This window comes from Tamandua tetradactyla, chromosome 13 (assembly GCF_023851605.1).
Source record: "Tamandua tetradactyla isolate mTamTet1 chromosome 13, mTamTet1.pri, whole genome shotgun sequence".
Lineage (NCBI taxonomy): Eukaryota > Metazoa > Chordata > Mammalia > Pilosa > Myrmecophagidae > Tamandua > Tamandua tetradactyla.
In genome coordinates this window covers 36,538,792-36,556,767 of record NC_135339.1, presented here as the reverse complement: position 1 = coordinate 36,556,767, position 17,976 = coordinate 36,538,792, and the positions used below count along the sequence as shown (strand labels likewise).

The 17,976-nt window shown below is 40.9% G+C and overlaps 1 protein-coding gene and 1 pseudogene across 1 annotated transcript in view; one reads left to right on the top strand and one right to left on the bottom strand.

Moving 5' to 3' along the window:
• ANK3 (ankyrin 3) overlaps positions 1–15,252 on the bottom strand; it is a 715,267-nt gene extending 700,015 nt beyond the window's left edge. The window contains exon 1 of the mRNA XM_077125230.1: positions 14,993–15,252. Coding sequence (XP_076981345.1) covers positions 14,993–15,049 — 57 coding nt within the window. The 5' untranslated portion in view covers positions 15,050–15,252. The remainder of the gene's footprint in view (positions 1–14,992) is intronic.
• LOC143653870 (non-POU domain-containing octamer-binding protein pseudogene) lies at positions 3,089–4,494 on the top strand (annotated as a pseudogene).
• Positions 15,253–17,976: the final 2,724 nt, after the last annotated feature.

Genomic DNA, 17,976 nt, shown 5'->3' with positions numbered 1-17,976 from the left:
AGAAATATTCTATGTTGTGATTGTGTATGACATTTGTCAAAATTCATCAAATTATATACTTCTATTTGGTGAATTTTATTGCATGTAAACTATATCTTAATAAAACTGATTACTAAATGCGCACACACACACCAATCTACACACCAGAGGAAAGAAGAATTTAGTATGCTTCCCTTATTTCCATCAAAACAGGGTCTTAAAGATCCCGTTCCACCATTTTAACATCTAACATCTAACTGAAGTCCAGTTACAGACTTCAGTTCTATCATTTCTAATCCAGACATCTGAGGCTTTACTTGATATTTATTTTGTTCTTGGCAGAAAAAAAAAAAAAGAGAGACCTGATCAGTCATTCTCACTACAAGGGTCCATTCTCTACTTAAGAGTTCATTTAAACCACCTGCTAAACTATGACATTACACAACAAGAACCAGTTATTGTGTATCCATGCTCTCCCATGCTTATGCTTTACATGTAATGAATGCCAAATACATTTGGAGTAAGTAAATTGTTGATTCAACTTTTTTTAAAAATCAGGGCATAACACTGTATTGGTGTGCTGGAGCCAGCTGACGCCAGCTTGCTAAAGAGTCAATCTGTGCCTTTCCTTCCAGCTCCATGCTCAGTGGTCACCTATTAGTAGCATCAAATCAGTCACAGTGAAAGTATTTACACCATAGAAATGAGCAAATGCTACAAATCAGGGCTTTTCTTTTTTTCAGAGAACCAGTTTATAAGCATACCGTTGATAATATTTCAAATTAAAAAGGAAAGAAAAGGAAGGAAGCCTGCAGGATCCCCAAAGGCCAAGCAATTAATTTGAGTATAGTTGGCCACATATAAAGGAATAGGGAATGGCAGAGATTACAGACCCATTGTTACTAGATCTTAGTATGTCCCAAAAAACTGGACATTCAGATTTTTATATAAAACCTCCCAATAGTTGACTATTAAAGATTAAGTTTAAAAACTTTAGACCTTGTGTGATTCAAACGAAGCACGTCTGAGGGTCACATTCAGCAAACACCAAGTTAATGCACTAACTTTTAACCCAAATCTCTGTTGTACCTTCAAACACTTTCACTTAAAACTGTTCCCTCTATACCCCCTATGTTTTCTCCACCCACCATATGAAGTGCCCCCATTCATTAACACCCCATTAAATTTCTTTGTTTGTAGTGAGCAAAGTTGCAGTCGCAGAGCTGCTCTTTCCTAGATCCCATAGAAAATGTTATGATGTGGGAACAAGAAGGGAAGAGACCTGCCTTCTATGGCAGAGCTTTGGCATCCAGCCACAGCATTCCTCAGAGAAGCTGCACAGTGCAAAACCGTAGTTAGATGCTGGAGGGACAAAATAGCTACTAATGAATCACTGCAGTTACCTTTCAACACTTTAGGAAAGAGTCTCCCCAGTTCAGCAACACACAATTCTCCAGATCTTTACTCTTCAATGGCATTTAAATAAACTTCAGTTCTGCCATTTGGACCTACCAGACCAGGGTCAAATATTCATGATCTGCTCAGAAAACAAAATATATGTTAGGCCCATCTCCAAACATCTGTGTGTCTGTCAGCTCTGAAACAAGTTTCTCCAAGCATCTGCATCTGAAGTTTCTAAAAATTGTTTCCCCTTTTAAAGGACCTTAGTAAACTAATCAAGACCCCACTTTGGATGGGCAGAATCACATCTCCACCTAATCAAAAGGTCATACCCACAACTGGGCACATCACATCTCCACTGAGATAATCTAATCAAAAGTTTCTGCCCTAAGATGCTGAATCAGGATTAAAAGAAACTGCTGCTCCCACAAGATGGGGTCAGGTTCAAAACTTTTCTGGGTTTTCTGGGGTACATAATAGTTTCAAACTGGCATATGCGCCTAGCTGTCCACTGCAAAATGCTGTACCCCATGGTGCTGGTATCAGTCACCAAGCCAGGTGAGGCAAACAGCCATCCAGTTGGGCACGGTAATTTGCTGAGGCTGGTATCAACTGCTTCACCAGGTGCTGTGATCAGCTCCCTGGTCCCACATGCTGGGATAAGCCATCCCACCATGCACGCCACCTTCCCAGGCAGCTGCTGCAGTTGGGGAGGGGTGGACCTGAGAGGATGCGGTGCCTCAGGAGTGCCATCTGTTGGGAATAAGTGGTAAGTGCAGTCTGGCAAACTCCACATCTGCCTCTTTTTTAAAAAATACATATTTTTTTCCCTACATTTTCAATTAGTAGAACTTTTTTACTTCTTATTTTTATTTACATATTTTTATATTTTATATATTTTTTATTTTCTGTCTCATCTGTGAGCACCAGTCTGAGTTCACTTCCAGTATATCTTGGGTATCTTCTGAGCCTACTATTGCTGAGGATTTTTAGTTTTGTTTTGTTTCTTTGGCAGAGGGGTTGCATGTGCTGGGAGTCAAGCTTATGTCTCCAGCATGACAGACATAAGCCTTCTGCCACTGAACTACCCGTGCACCCTGCCTGGGTTTAAATAGACCCTCAAGTAGAATTGTACCCCCTACATGAGATCCAGGCCTTGGTTTGGCAAGTAATAACTGAAAAACCAAGTATAAAAGGGAACCTTCAATGCAAAACCAAGTAAATGCAAAACTTTAGACAAGTGAAGGAAACCAATTTGCAAAATAACCGTAATAAAATAATCAAATGCCCCGAACACAACAGAATATTACAAAGCACATGAAGATACAGGCAGAAATGGTCCAGCCAAACAACCAAATCAAAACACAGAATACAGAACAACTACTCAATGATATAAGGAATTTACGGATGTCAGGAAGACACTAGAAGAGCATAAAGAAGAATTTGAAAGATTAAATAGAAAAACAGCAGATCTTACAGAAATGAAAGATGCAGTAGGCCAAATTAGAAATATACTAAAGACACACGATAGTGGATTTGAAGAAACAGAAGGAAGAGTATGTGAGCTAGAAGACAGAACAATTGAACTAGAGCTTACAAACAAAGCAAACAGGTCTTTGGCGGTCACATGCTCTTTTCTCCAGACCGGCAGAGGCCATACAGCATTGCCATTATTCTGGGTAGAAAACAGTCAGTAGAGGGTGCAGAAATGAAGAGCAATAAAACCTTAAACCTGGAGAAGCAGAACCACACTCCAAGGACGCATCATCAGCGTCACCACCTGCAGCACCACTCGCAGGAACAACAGCAGCAGCCACCACTACCACTACTACCTGCAAATGGGCAACAGCCAGCAGCCAAAATGAAGAATTGACTATTGATCTGAAGAATTTTAGGAAACCAGGAGAGATGACTGTCACCCAAAGTAGAATCTCTTTATGAGTTATCTTCATCCTGACATCACTAAGGAGGAAATGAAACTATTTTTAAAATATGGGAAAGAAGGAGAGGTCTTCATTCACAGAAATAAAAGCTTTGGTTTTATCCACCTGGAAACATGAACCCTACCAGAGATTGGCAAAGTGGAGCTGGACCACATGCCACTCCACGGAAAGCAGCTGTGAGTGCATTTTGCCTGCTATAGCACATCCCTCACAGTCAGAAACCTTCCTCAGTACATGTCCAGTGAAATGCTGGAGGAGGCCTTTTCTGTGTTTGGTCAGGTGGAGACGGCTGTGGTCATTGTGTCTGATTAAGGAAAGCCCTCAGGAAAAGGCACTGTTGAGTTCTTAGGGAAGCCAGCTGCTCAGAATGCTCTGGGCAGATGCCGTAAAGGCCCCTTCCTGCTAACCACATTTCCTTGATCTGTGACTGTGGAGCCCATGAACCAGTTAGATGATGAGGAGGGAGTTCCAGAGAAGCTGGTTATAAAGAACCATCATTTTCACAAGGAGCAGGAGCAGCCACCCAGATTTTCGTAGCCTGGCTCTTTTGAGAATGAGTACACCATGCACTGGAAGGCACTCGCTGAGCTAGAGAAGCAGCAGCAGGACTAAGTGGACTGCAATATCAAGGAAGATTGAGAGAAGCTGGAAATGGAGAGGGAGGCTACTTGCCATGAGCATCAGGTTTGCTAATGAGACAAGATTTGATGAGGTACCAATAAGAACTTCGGAGGATGAAGGAGCTACACAATCATAAGGTGCAAAAACAAAAGCAATTGGAGCTTTGGCAGGAGAAACACAGATGCCAATACAAAGAGATGTGATGGTAGTAGGAAAAAATGATACAGCAACAGCAGGAAGGATTCAAGGGAACCTTCCCTGATGTGAGAAAGCAGGAGATACAGCTGGGCCAGATGACTCCGGGAGATGCTATGGACATAAACAAACAGGTGCCATGACCCCTGCTCCTGTGCCAGCTGGTATTCCAGCTCCTTCAGGACCAGCCACTATAATGCCAGATGGACTGCTGGGATTGGCCCCACTAACAGCTGAATGCTTTGGCCAAGCTGCTACAATGGAATGAATGGGGGCAATTGGTAGAACTCCTCCTGTATCTAACTGCTCAGCTCCTGGAGCTGAATTTGCTCCAAACAAATGTTGCCAATACTAATAAAGTTGCAGTGTCTAGTTTCCCAAAACTCTTAAAAGAAGGACCATTTTTGGACTAGCCGAATTCTCCCCTGGAAACACATGATTCCTCCCAATAGTTAGATTTTCCCTTTCTGTACTACTCTAAGGAGATCTAGGACAAGGGAGGGAGGGTGATATTTAACAAATCAGTTAAATATGGGATATTATTTAACAAATCAATTCTGTGGGGTGCATTCCTGAAGTCTCAAATGTTATTGAGTTCAAGGGCCTGGGGGATCCGTGACAAAAATGGATCCAGTTAGGGCCCTATTAATCCTGATCATTCCATTCTTTGTTCATCCTATTCTGTTTGCTTTTTCATCCTTACCCTCCCTGTCCTCCAACGTGAGTCACTGCCACATATACCACAAAAACCAAACGTTAGCCAGCGACCTTAGCCCCATTGCTCCATTCACTCCCAGCTCAGAATTCAGCAAATACCCACAGAGATCACAGACAGCATACATACGGTTCTGTTATATCCCATATAGTGCCCCTTCAGGTCCTAAAAAAGTTTTTTTCATAGATTTCATTTTAGTGTACTTTAAATTTATCTTGTATTAATTTACATCCGTCTTTTCTTGGGTGAGGACTGCCCAGAAATGGCCCTTTTTTGTGTATATGATGTTGCTGTTCACAGCTTTTCTTGATAAAGAAAGAATAGAACCCTGTTTCTTGGGAACAGGATTGCTGTACGCTGACGGTCTGACAGTACCTCTTAGCCTTGCCTACAGGTAAGAACAGGCAAGGTAATAGGCAAGACTAAGATAGGCCTTAGTTGCTGTGCATTTTTTATTGGTGTATCATGCTTGATCTGTCTCTGATACCTTAAATTTGGATTTTTTTCTGAGACATGAAGCAGTAATGCAGCATCAACTTATTAAACTATATTTTGAGCTTTTTTTTATTTAAACAAAAAGAACAAATGGCAAGAAAGATGGGAAAAATGGAACTGGATCTTAGGAAAATGATGGACAACAAAATGTACACAAATATCATAATCATTGGTATCCCAGAAGGAGAAGAGGCCTAGGAAGGTTAGTTGAAGATATAATCGGGGAAACCTTCCAAACCCTCAAAAAAGACATAAATATGCAAATAAAAGAGGTCCAATGCACCCAAACAGAATAAATCCAAATTAGCCTACTCCAAGACACATACTGTTCAAACTGAAAAAAATTTTGAAGAGAATCAGAAAGTCCTGAAAGCAGCGTGAGAAAAGTGATCTACCTTATACAAGGGAAAACACATAAGACAGACTTCAGACTATTCACAGGTACAATGGAGTCAAGAAGGCAGTGGCATGAGATTCTGAATGAGAAAGGCTTCCAGCCAAGAATTCTTCATCCAGCCAAGCTGTCCTTCAAAATGGAGGGAGAGATTAAAATCTTCAAAGATAAACAAAGACTGAGAGAACAATTTAACAAGAGACCCACCCTATGAAGAAATACTTAAGGTATCCTGTCAGCTGAAAAAAAAAAAGTAAGGAGAGGGTGGTCAGGAGCAGGGCACAGAATTGAAGAGTACCAGTAAGGTTATTCAAAGGATAAAAGAGAGCGGGAAAAGAACATATAGTTCTGACAAATAAAAAAATAAGGATAAGATGGTAGATTCAAGAACTGCTGTTACAATAATAACTTTGAACATTAATGGGCTACTTTAACCAATTAAAAGAAATTGAGTGGGACAATGGATAAAAAATTAGGATCCATCTAAATATTTTTTACAAGAGACACTTCTTGGATCTAAGGACACAAATAGATTGAAAGTGAAAGGAGGGAAAAAGATGTTCTATGCAGGCTGTAACCAAAAGAAAGCAAGAGTGCTAGTATATACTAACATGGTATATCAGGTAGTAGATATACTAATATTAGACAAAATAGATTTTAAATATAAAGATATCATAAGAGACAAAAAAGGATGCTACATATTAATAAAGGGGACAATTCACCAAGAGGAAACAATCATAAATGCTTATGCTCCCAATCAAGGAATGTCAAAGTACATGAGGCAAAAATTGGCAAAACTGAAGGAAGCAAAAGACGTTTCAAAATAATAGTGGGAGACTTTAATACACCACTCTCTATTATAGCTAGAACAACCAGACAGAGGATTAACAAGGAAATAGAGAACTGAACAATGTAATAAATGATTTAGGCCTAATAGACATATATAGTTTGCTACACCCTGAAACACTAGGATATACATTCTTCTAGTGCACATGGAACATTCTCCAGGACAGATCATATGCTGGGACACAAAATAAGTCTTCATAAACTTAATAAGATTGAAATTATCCAAAGCACTTTCTCTGACCACAATAGATTGAAGCAGGAAATTAAAAATCACCAAAGAAGCAGAGATTTCACAGTTACATAGAGATTAAACAACACACTTTTAAACAATCAGTGGGTCAAAGAAGAAAATGCTAGAGAAACCAGTAAATATCTGGAGACAAATGATAATGAGAATATAACATATCAAAAATTATAGGATGTGGCAAAGGCAATGCTGAGAGGGAAATGTATTGCCTATATTTAAAAACTAGAACAAGCAAAAATTGAGGACTTAACTGCTCACCTGGAGAAATTAGAGAAAGAAGAGCAAATAACCCCAAAACAAATAAATGAAGAGAAATAACAAACATTAAAGCAGAAATAAGCAAACTGGAGAACAAAAAATAAAACCCAATAGAAAGAATCAACAAAACCAAAAGGTGGTTCTTTGAGAAGATCAACAAAATTGAAGGGCCCCCTAGCTAGACTGACAAAGAAAAAGAGAGAGAGGATGCATATAATCAAAATCAGAAATGGGGGGGGGGGGGGTGTTGCCACTGAAATTTTTTTAAATCTCATAAGAAAACACTATGAACTATATGCCAACAAACTAGACAACTCAGATGGAATGGACAAATCCCTAGAAACACATGAACTACCCACACTGACTAAAGAAGAAATAGAACATCTCAACAAGTCAATTACAAGTAAAGAGATTCAGTCATCAGAAATCTTCCTGCAAAGAAAAGCCTAGGACCAGATGGCAACACAGTAGAATTTTATTAAACATTCTAAAAAGGACTTACACCAATCCTGCTTAAAGTCTTCAAAAAAATTGAGGAAAAACGAACACTACCTAACTCATTTATCAAGCTAACATAACTCTAATACCAAAACCAGATAAAGATGCTACAAGAAAGGGAAACTGGAGACCAATCTCCCAAACAAACATAGATACAAAAATTTTAAACAAAATACTAACAAACTGAATCCAACAACACTTTAAAAGAATTATACATATCACAACCAAGAAGGGTTCATACCAGGAATGCAAGGGTGGTTCAACACAAGAAAATCAATGAATGTAATACAGCACATGAACAACTCGAAAAGGAAAAATCACAATATCAACTGATGATGAAAAGGCATTTGACAAAGTTCAACACCCTTTCCTAATAAAAACACTTCAAAAGGTAGGAATCCAAGGAAGTTTCCTCAATATCATAAAGGGTAGATATGAAAAGCCCATATCCAGCATCATACTTAATGGTGAGAGAATAAAAGCATTTCACCTGAGATGGGGAGTGAGACAAGTATGCCCAATGTCACCACTATTATTCAACATTGTACTAGAAATCCTAGCTGGAGCAAGTACACAGGAGAAAGAAATAAAAAGCATCTAAATAGGAAATGATGGAATAAAACTTTCATTATTTGCAGATGATATGACCCTATAGTTGGAAAACCCTAAGAAATCTATGACAAGGCCACATGAGCTAATAAATTCAGCAAAGTAGCAGGAAACAAGATTAATGTACAAAAATCAATAATATGTCAACACACAAGTACTGATCCATCCACGGAGACAATTAAGGAAAAAGATTTCATTCAAAATAGCAACCAAAAGAATCAGTTATCTACGAATAAGCCTAACCAGGGATGTCAAGGACTTGTACACAGAAAACTACAAAACACTGCTAAAAGAAATTTAAAATGACCTAAATAGGTGGAAAGACATTCCACACTTAAGGAGACAGGAAGGTTGAATGTCATTACATGCCAGCTCTACCCAAATTGATCTACAGATTCAATGCAATACCAATTAAAATTCCAACAACTCATATGAAAACTTGGAAAAACTGATTATCAAATTTATTTGGAAGGGAAGAGACCCCCAATAACTAAAGATATCCTATAAAAAGAAGTGTGAAGTGGGAGGATTAACACTTCCTGACTTTAAAACTTACTATAAAGCCATGAGCGCACAAAGATAGAAGTACTGACCAATGGAATTGAATCAAGAGTGCAGAGACAGACCACCAAATCCATAGACAACTGATCTTCGATAAGATCCCAAATCCACTGAACTGGGACAGAATCGTTTTTTCAATAAATGAGCATGGGAGAATTGGATATCAGCACCCAAAAGAAAAAAAGAGGACTCCTAGCCTACACTCTATACAAAAATTAATTCAAAATGGATTAAAAACCTAAATGTAAGAGCCCGTACCATAAAACTTCTAGAAGAAAATACAGGGAAACATCGTCAGGATCTAGTAACAGGAGGTAGCTTCTTCAAATTTACACCAAAAGCACAAGCAGCGAAAGAAAAAATAGATAAATGGAAACTCTTTAAGATCAAGAGCTTCTGTGCCTCAAAAAACTGTAAAAAAAAAAAAAAAAAAAGTTGAAGAAGTAGCCAAGTCAATGGGAGAAAGTATTTAGAAACCACATATTGGATGAAGTTTTGATATCCTGGGTGCGTAAAGAAATTCTACAGTTCAACAACAAAATAACAAAAAATTCAATTATAAAATGGGCAGAGAATATGAATAGATACTTTTCTGAAGAGCAAATACAAATGGCTAAAAAGCACATGAAGAGATGCTCATTTTCATTAGTTATAAAGGGAAATACAAATCAAGATGACAATGTGCTAAAACTGCACACATATAAGAATGGCTGCTGTTAAACAAATAGAAAACTATAAATGCTGGAGAGGATGTGGAGAAATTGGAACACTTATTCAGTGTTTGTGGGAACGTATAATAGTGCAGCTGCTGTTGAAAACAGTTTGGTGATTCCTCAGAAAACTAAAAATTGAGGTTCCCTATGACCAGTCAATATCAATCTCAGTATATACCCAGAAGAGCTGAAAGCAGTGACATGAACAAACATTTTCACATCGATGTTCACTGTAGCACTATTCACAACTGCCAAATGGAAACAATGCAAGTGTCCATCAACAGAAGGGTGGGTAAACAAATGTTTATAATGTAATATTATGCCGCATGCAAGACAAAATGAGGTCCTGAAGCATATGACAATAAGAATGAACCTTGAGGACATAAGACTGAGTGAAATAAGTCAGACACAAAAGGACAGATACTGTGTGATTTCACTTCTACAACTCTGGTAAAGGTAATCTCAGCAGTTACACTGTAGAAGATAGCAGATCTAGAGGTACAAAAAGATAGAGACAGGAAAAAGGCTACCCAGTGAGGTTAAACTTAAATGTAAAGAAACGGAGAGTAGCTAATTAGTGGGGTTATAAGTAATATTGCCATGTTGAAGGTGAATATGATTGAAAAGGGATGTCTAGGGTCATGTATCCCACTGATTAAATCTACAATTATAAATAAGTTCTCACATGAACTATTTCAAAGGTCTGATATTGGACAAAGAGTCAATAGTAGAGGGGTATAGGGAGAAAACTAAAATTGCATATTATGGCCAATAGCTAACAGGAAGACAACGGTACCACAGTATTACCAGGGGCAACTAACTGGGGGAGGAGGGAGGGACAAGTGATAAGGGGTAGTTTTAATTTGATATTTGGTGAGGCTATACTTGTCAGTTATTTGTCTCTATGAACCAATAAAAATTGTCTAAAATCGAGAGTGTTGCTGATTGTATAACAAAGTGAGGATCCTGTAAGACATGGCTTATTTATTTTTGACATTATCCATGATGCCCAACAGATGGAGGGTGCCAAAGGGTGTAATGACTGAGAAGCAGAATGGTGAACAGTGATACATTTATATGATGGAATATGTTGCAGCTACAAAAGGAAGGATGTTGAGAAGCACGCAATGAACTGAATAAACCTTGGGGGACAATGTGTTGTGCAAACTAAGCCAGAAATAAAAGAACAAAATTGCTGAGGTCTCTTTCAGAAAATGCTTATAAGAAAATTGGAGCCTTGACTGTAAACTCTTATAGCAGACATACTTAGTCTGAGGTTGTAGGAGTTGTTCTCGAGTCTGAGACACTGAGCTTTATGTGTATCAGCTGGTATTTCCCTGGAACTTTGAGTAACTCTGTGAGACCTAAGACCCAGAAATAAAGTGCTGCAGCCCTGAAAGCTAGCACAGCTACATACGAAAACACTTAAAGCTAACTGAAAAAGCGATGAGGCCTCAATTAGAGATAAACACGTAGTCAGTCTGGCTGGGACTAAGGTAAATCAGAACACAGGATGAAAAATGATAGTGTATTTACTCTAGACCTTCACCTTTTGCATAAAACCAAAGGCAGAGAGGTTTATCTAAATTTTTTGTTAACACACATTCTACATCACCCTGTCTGGATAGGCTCATATAAACAATTCAAACTCATGGTGTCCAGAATGGGAATGAGGCATTGTAATTCTGTATAGCTTAATGTAATAATACCTGGATACATCTCAGACTATGGTAGCCTTATAATTTGGAAAGTATTGGTAGAACTTGGATTTTGATTGAGGTTGTACTGATTTTGTAGATTAGTTTGTAGACAATTGGCAACTTGGCAATACCAAATCTTCCGATCCAAAATACAACACATCTCTCCATTTATTTCGGTTTTCTTTGACTTCACTCAGCAATGTTTTACAGTTTTCAATATATAGATCTAACACATCTTTTCTCAAATTTGTCCCTAGGTATTTTATATTTTAGATGCTATTAGAGTTAGGAGAACTCAAATGGTATTTTTTTAAATTAAGTTTCTGATTTTTTATTGTTGATCTATAAAAATATAGTTGATTCTTATATATTGACTTTGTAAACTTAGTGAACTCAATACTTAGTTATAGGAGTATTTGTACAGATGCCTTGGAATTTTCTATGTAGACTACCATGCCATCTGAAAATACGAAGTTTAATTTCTCCTTTCAAAAAAAAATTTATCAGTAGAGTCTCTGGAGGGTATGAATGGGGGAAAAAAAATGGTACATTAATCTTCCCCATCTGGGAAACCCCAGGTCTCTCTCAACCATTTGGGACTCCCAAGAAAATATGCTAAGTCCTTGATTTTGAGGCTTGCTCTTATGAAACATTTCTGTAGTAGAGAAGCTAAGACTACCTATAATGAGGCCTAAGGCTGCTTCCAGGAAACTTCTTCCAGGAAACAAAAGTTTTCTTTTGTTGCTCAAATGGGGCCTCTCTCTACCTAAGCCGAAATCTGCAAAGAAAATCATTGCTCTCCCCCTTACACGGGACATGACATTCAGGGGTGTAAAACCCCCTGACAATGTGGGACTTGACACCCAGGCATGAGCCTGGCCCTGGTACCACGGGACCAGCAATGCCTTCCTGACCAAAAGGTGGAAAAGAAGTATAATAAAATAAGGCATCAGTGGTGAAGAGAGATCAAATAGAGTCAAGAGGCTATTCTGAAGGCTACTGTTATGCAAGCTTCAGTTTGATAGTGACAGTTGCCATAGTTTGCTAAACCCCAATTAATATCACTCCTGTTGAATCTGAAGAACACCCAGGGCTCGAATGGAGATTATAAAAGTTTCAGGTCCTAGATTTGCTATCCTGAAACCTATCATTCCCAGAGGGTTCCTATGTCAAATAAATCCTGAAACCCAAACGGACCAGCCTCTGCAAGATTATCAATTAATTACATCCCCCTATCCTATAGTGTCGAAACCCCTTCTCAACATGAAAGAGTTAGAACTGGCATTGCCTAAAATAGATTTGAAGAAGGATCAAAGGAAAATGAGGAGTTATAGCAGAGAAAATAGGACTTAACCAATGTGTATGACTGCTGAATCATGACACTGATATTTCTTCTAGCCTCCAGTGTTTTGGAACAGCTAGAAGGAAAAGTCTGAAATAGTAGAATGGAACTCATAACAAACTCTGAAATCTTTTCTGGAGCTATATGTTGAAGTGTATTTTGAAAATTGTTGCTTTTTCTTTCTTTCCTTTGTATATATATTTCATGATAAAAATGTTTTTTTAAATGCTATTTATTTAGGCTAGAATTTCACCTAATCCCTAATTTGAATTACAGTGATTTATTATAATTATGATAAAACATTCCATGAAAATATATAAACGTTTTGTGAAAACGGGTAACTTTTAAATAAAGAAGTTACTACTTGGAAGTCAAAATGGGAACAACTTCTGAGAGTCCAGAGCAATTACACTCCTTTCAATCACCAAAATATTCTAGAACTAGGCATACTCACTTGCTCTGTAAACCCATTAACACTCCGTAAGGAAATAAAAACAATAAAAAAGAATTTGATTTACTGAAAAATGGGAAGCCACAGTCCTAATGTAACCACCACCACAAAAATGCAAACAAACCGAAAATCTACAGCGTCTCCTTGGATTCCAAACACACCACTGGTCTTTCCATTGTGTGAAGGACACTGAGCAACACTCGGCCATGGAGCCAAACACACCACCGCACAGATTACGAAACGGACATTTCTTTATGCCTTAACAAAAAGAACACTAAGAACCATCATAAATAACAGCCTAACTAGAGTCCAGATTCACAACTTTTTTTCATCCTCCACTGATTTGCGAACTTAAGAGAAATGGACTCTCTAGATAGCAGTTGCTGGGTTGGAGATATGGGCTGATTGCTTTATTTCAGTCATTTTCTGTTTCAGAAGCTGATAGTGGTTTTAATCTACATTCACTTTCAATATTGAAATTTTGCTTTCTTAAAGATGCATGACTTTGAGCCCAGGTCAGCAGATTATAAAGCTCCGGAAATGCTGAGGCAGCGCCCCATGTCCACTCCCACAGTCTCCCTCTGGTCTGAAGCCTACCTGCAGAGGCCTCCCCTCCCCAACTAAGGTCTGGCATAACCCCAGGGTGACTCCTGTGCTTTTAAGAGAAAGTGACTGCTTCCAAAATTAGACAAGCTACATTTACTCTCAAACAAACAAAATCAAAACCTGGGACCAAGGTAGCAATAAAAACCACCACTTGACTTTGTGCGGGGATTTCCTGAGATGACAACTAAAGGAAAGGAATGCTAAAAGCAAAAAGTTTTGCGTGTTTCAAGGGCAACTCTCCATAATTTAAAACTGCTTTCAAGGCTACTCAAACTGCCTCATTTTAAAAAGCATAGTAGTTATCAGGTTTTCTAAAACAGATAAGGGATGCACATAGTTTTTTTAAAAAAGGCCCAAAGATATGTGAAAGATGTTTCCCTCCCACCCGGCCCCCAGACCCCCTCTCCAGAGATAACTATTGTCTCTTGAGTGCCCTTCTGTAGACATTCTATGCACATGCCAAAACATACTCGAGTGTTTTAAACCAATTACCCCATGTTATACACAGTGGCAGCTCCAAAATTGCTATTAAACGCCTCCGGGCTTTAAGGTCGCAATCTGCTGAGAACGGCGGTGGGGCGGGGGGGAGTTGGGGCTGGTGATGAAGAGGAAAGGCGGGGGGTGGGGGGGGTGTGGAAGAATGAAGAGACAACTTAAAGCTGCGGATTTGCGCATCAAGCACTCGGTTTTTACCTAGCGTATATTTATTTATTTGAAGACTCCCCTGAGACTAAGGCGGGTAAATAAATCCTCACAAGCCACCCCTTGGTACTGCCACTATATTCGCACTCGTCTGCACTTTTATGTCCCAATCTTTGAAGTAGTATTTATATTTTCACTGGGTTAAATGAAGTATCTGAACTCACCCCCTCCCCCCGCAAAAAAAAAAAAAATGCCTAACTGAAGGTAACTTTCAGAATCAGGTGATTTCCTTCCTGGGTCTGCGCAGCCTACTTCGTTGTGTCCTTGGGATGGGTTCAGCCTGGCACGAAGCTGGAGGACCGAGCCAAGAACAGAGAACCCAAAGAAGGGAGACAGAGGTGAGGGCGCTCCGAGCCCGGGGCCGCGCTTTTCTTGTAGACAAATGTTCCCAAACAGAAGCCCCAAGTCGTCGGGCTCTCCTTCTTCGGGATGCTGGAGCGCCGGGACAGGTAGCGAGCTCACGCCCCTGCCCCCCGCCGCACCTTCAGTCCCGCGCACTCCGAGCGCAGCTGGGCCCCCACGAATCGGGAATTGCACCCCCGTCCCGCTTGCCTTCCCGGCGACCAGCGGCACCCCCTGAGGGGCCGGGCTCCAGGCAGCGCCCTCCGTCCCGCAGTACTCCCGGGTCCCCCCGCCCCGGGCCTCCCTATCGTCCAAGCCTCCGCGCGCCGCTGCCGGGAAGGAAGCCACAGGTAGGGGGGCGGCGCGGCGCTCACCTGCGCAGGAGGGGTGCTCTCGGCGCCAGCTGGAGAGGAGGAGGAGGAGGAGGCCATGTTGTGGGACTGCTGCTGCTGCTGCTGCTTCCAGGAACTCTGCTCTCCCCTCCCCGTCCCGCTCGACTCCTCCTGCCCCCAAAGTGCGACTCCTTTGGAAAAAGTTCAGCTGCGGCTCCGAAACGCCGAGCGCGGCTCTGCGGCGCCCGCCCGGGTGCAGTGACTCCTCCCCTCCACCCGCGGTGTCCGCAGCGCCCGCCAGGTGCCGGCCGGGCAGCGCAGGGGACGGGAACCGGGGGTGGGCCCGGCTCAGGTAGAGGCGTGGCGGCTGGGCGGGCGACCGAGCCTCACGGCCCCAACTGGCATGTCCAGGCAGCTCGGCCGCACCCTCCCGGGGCTCTCGCGGGGGTCTGAGCAGCGGCAGAGCCACACCGGGCTGGGAGATGGATGATCTTACCTGGTGGGGTGGGGGCGCCAGCCGAACAGCGCCAAGAAGGCGGGGAGGGCCTGTTTTTCTGCGGGCTGCTAAGTAAAGGTCCGTTAGCCACCCCCAAAATTATAATAAAATAGTAATAATAATACTCTCTAATGTGATTGATTAATATTTATTCAAACAGATGAATAAAAGCATCGTTGGGCAATTTTTCTAATTAGTAAAATATAGCATACAATCTGTGTAAAACTGCAGACAAATGCAAAACAATATCCTCAGCCTCAATCCACCCAACCCCTATCCCCATTACCCCCAAGGAAGACCAGATGGCCTCAGTAAGTCCCTACATTTAAATAATAAAAACCTGGAGATGTCCGGGGTGTGAGATAGGGACCAAGCCTGACCCAGAAAGGAAATGGGGAGTGGAACGTCTGAGTGCCCTTGATTCTAGGAGCTCAAATGACAAGCATCTGTGGAAGCTGCTGTCCTGGACAAGGCTGCGGGGACCCCCTCGCTGGAGTCACTGGAGATAACATTCAGGCACTGCAGAGCCAGGCCATTAAATGACAGCAAATCACAGGGTGAGAAGGTTATTCCCTTTTCACTTCTCTTTCCATCCTTCTGAGTACAACAAGAAGTGGTCTCTCTCATAAACAGTGGCTAAAATCCTTTTTTTAATCAGAGAGAGAGAGATTGAGAGCAGACCTCAGTGCCTTAGGTAAGCACTGGTATCTAAATAGAATTTATAACATTATTTAGTTTTCTTTGTTTATTGTTACTGTTACTTTCTATTTATGGCAAATGAAAGTGATTTTCCATTTATGGTAGGGACCCAATTTCCCTTTTAAGCAAGTATTTTTAAAAAATCATTTAAAGAAAGATAAGTGATAGTTCAGTTGGGATGAGATAAAGCAAAATTTCTGAAGATAGATAAAGGATGTACGAACAGATAACAGTGTCTTTGCCAAGTAGTGACAAGGGAAGGCCAAAATAGCTGCTCAGCCGGGAGCAATTTCTCGTGCCTCTGATTTACCACCTAGTCCACTTCTTCTATAACACGAGTAAAGTTGATGTAACATTTATTGGTTGGGAACCTGCTCTGTGTCGGACCCTATACTAAGCACCTTATTCATATTATCTTAGTGGATCCTTTTGAATCTCTTGCAAGAAAGGCAGCACAATCTGGAAACTGAGACTCAGAAACATTTAGCTGAGGTCACCAACTAATAAATAGAGCACCAGTAACTCTCTTAACCTGAGTTTCATAAACTTAGTTAATTTTCATTGATTTTTCAAAGGGATCTGTAGGTTCCCCTAAAGGTGAAGAACTGCCGTTACTGTTGTTTACAGGACAACCCCACCCCTTAGATTAGAGAGTCCATAAGGGCAGAGACCCTGACTTAAATCTTCCTATAACCCCTCCCCCCCCCCCCATACCTAGCCTGTGCTTTCTCCCTTGGGGCACTCATAGGAATTAGTTGAGCTCACTTTAATGTGTGAAGCAAACAAAGCAGACGGTAAGAATGAGGTGGGGGTGGCCTGGGAAGGGCCTCCCCATGGCAAGTCCTATATACACACAGGTATTTTACGAGCCAGTGCACTGGCACCGATACAACCACAGGAGCTGTCTTAAACAAGAGGCAAGCAGCCAACCAGGTAGACAATAGAGGGAGGAAAGTGCAAAAGCTCTGTGGGAAGTTAGATCAGTAAGCCACACCTGAGAGCCCAGAAAAGCTGTTTTCCTGCAGAGCCATCCCATTCAGACTGTTCATCTGGTCGTCTCTTTCTGAGAAGCATTCATATTCAGGAATGTCAAACAGCTCTCATCCTCCACAGGCAGGAAATACAAAAGAAAAAAATGACTGCAAGAAGTTACTGGGAATCTGGAGGCATTTCTCCTCCCTTTAAAAATTGAAAGTAAAACAAAAATCTTTCCATGCAACCATAATGACCTCTTAATTTCAGCCTTCTTCTTTGTCTCTCTCTTCACAGTCAAGTATCTTAAAAGAATAGTAGTTGATATCGGCATCCCTGCTCTCCTGCTTGCCACACACTCCTTTATCCCAGCTCATCCAGGCTCTGCCTCTCCAACTTACTGAAATTGCTCTTCTCACATCACAATTGACTTCCTATTTGCCACATCCATTAAGGGTATTTCCCAGACTTAATCTCAGTTGACCTTCCAACAGCAGTTAACATTGTTACGTTTGGTTTAAATTTTGTCTGGGATTATTACCTCAGTCTTCCTTGCTCTCCCAGCATGCATTGTCTTCTGGAATCTCATTCACATTGTCTTCAGCTACCATACAGTGACTCTCAAATCCAGCTAGACGATTTCCCTGAGCACCAAACCCAAACTTCATCTTGTTCAAAATGGAACCTGTCATCTCTCCTTCTGCACCCTCAAGGATAATAGAACCAGGAACCACCTCTACCAGTGCTGCCCAGCCTTGCTAGTGATATTACCAAACAACACAGATCTCCAAGCCAGAAACCTAGGGCTCATCATCTTCAACTCTGCCCCAATGCCTTCCTTCCCCATCCAATCAGATAC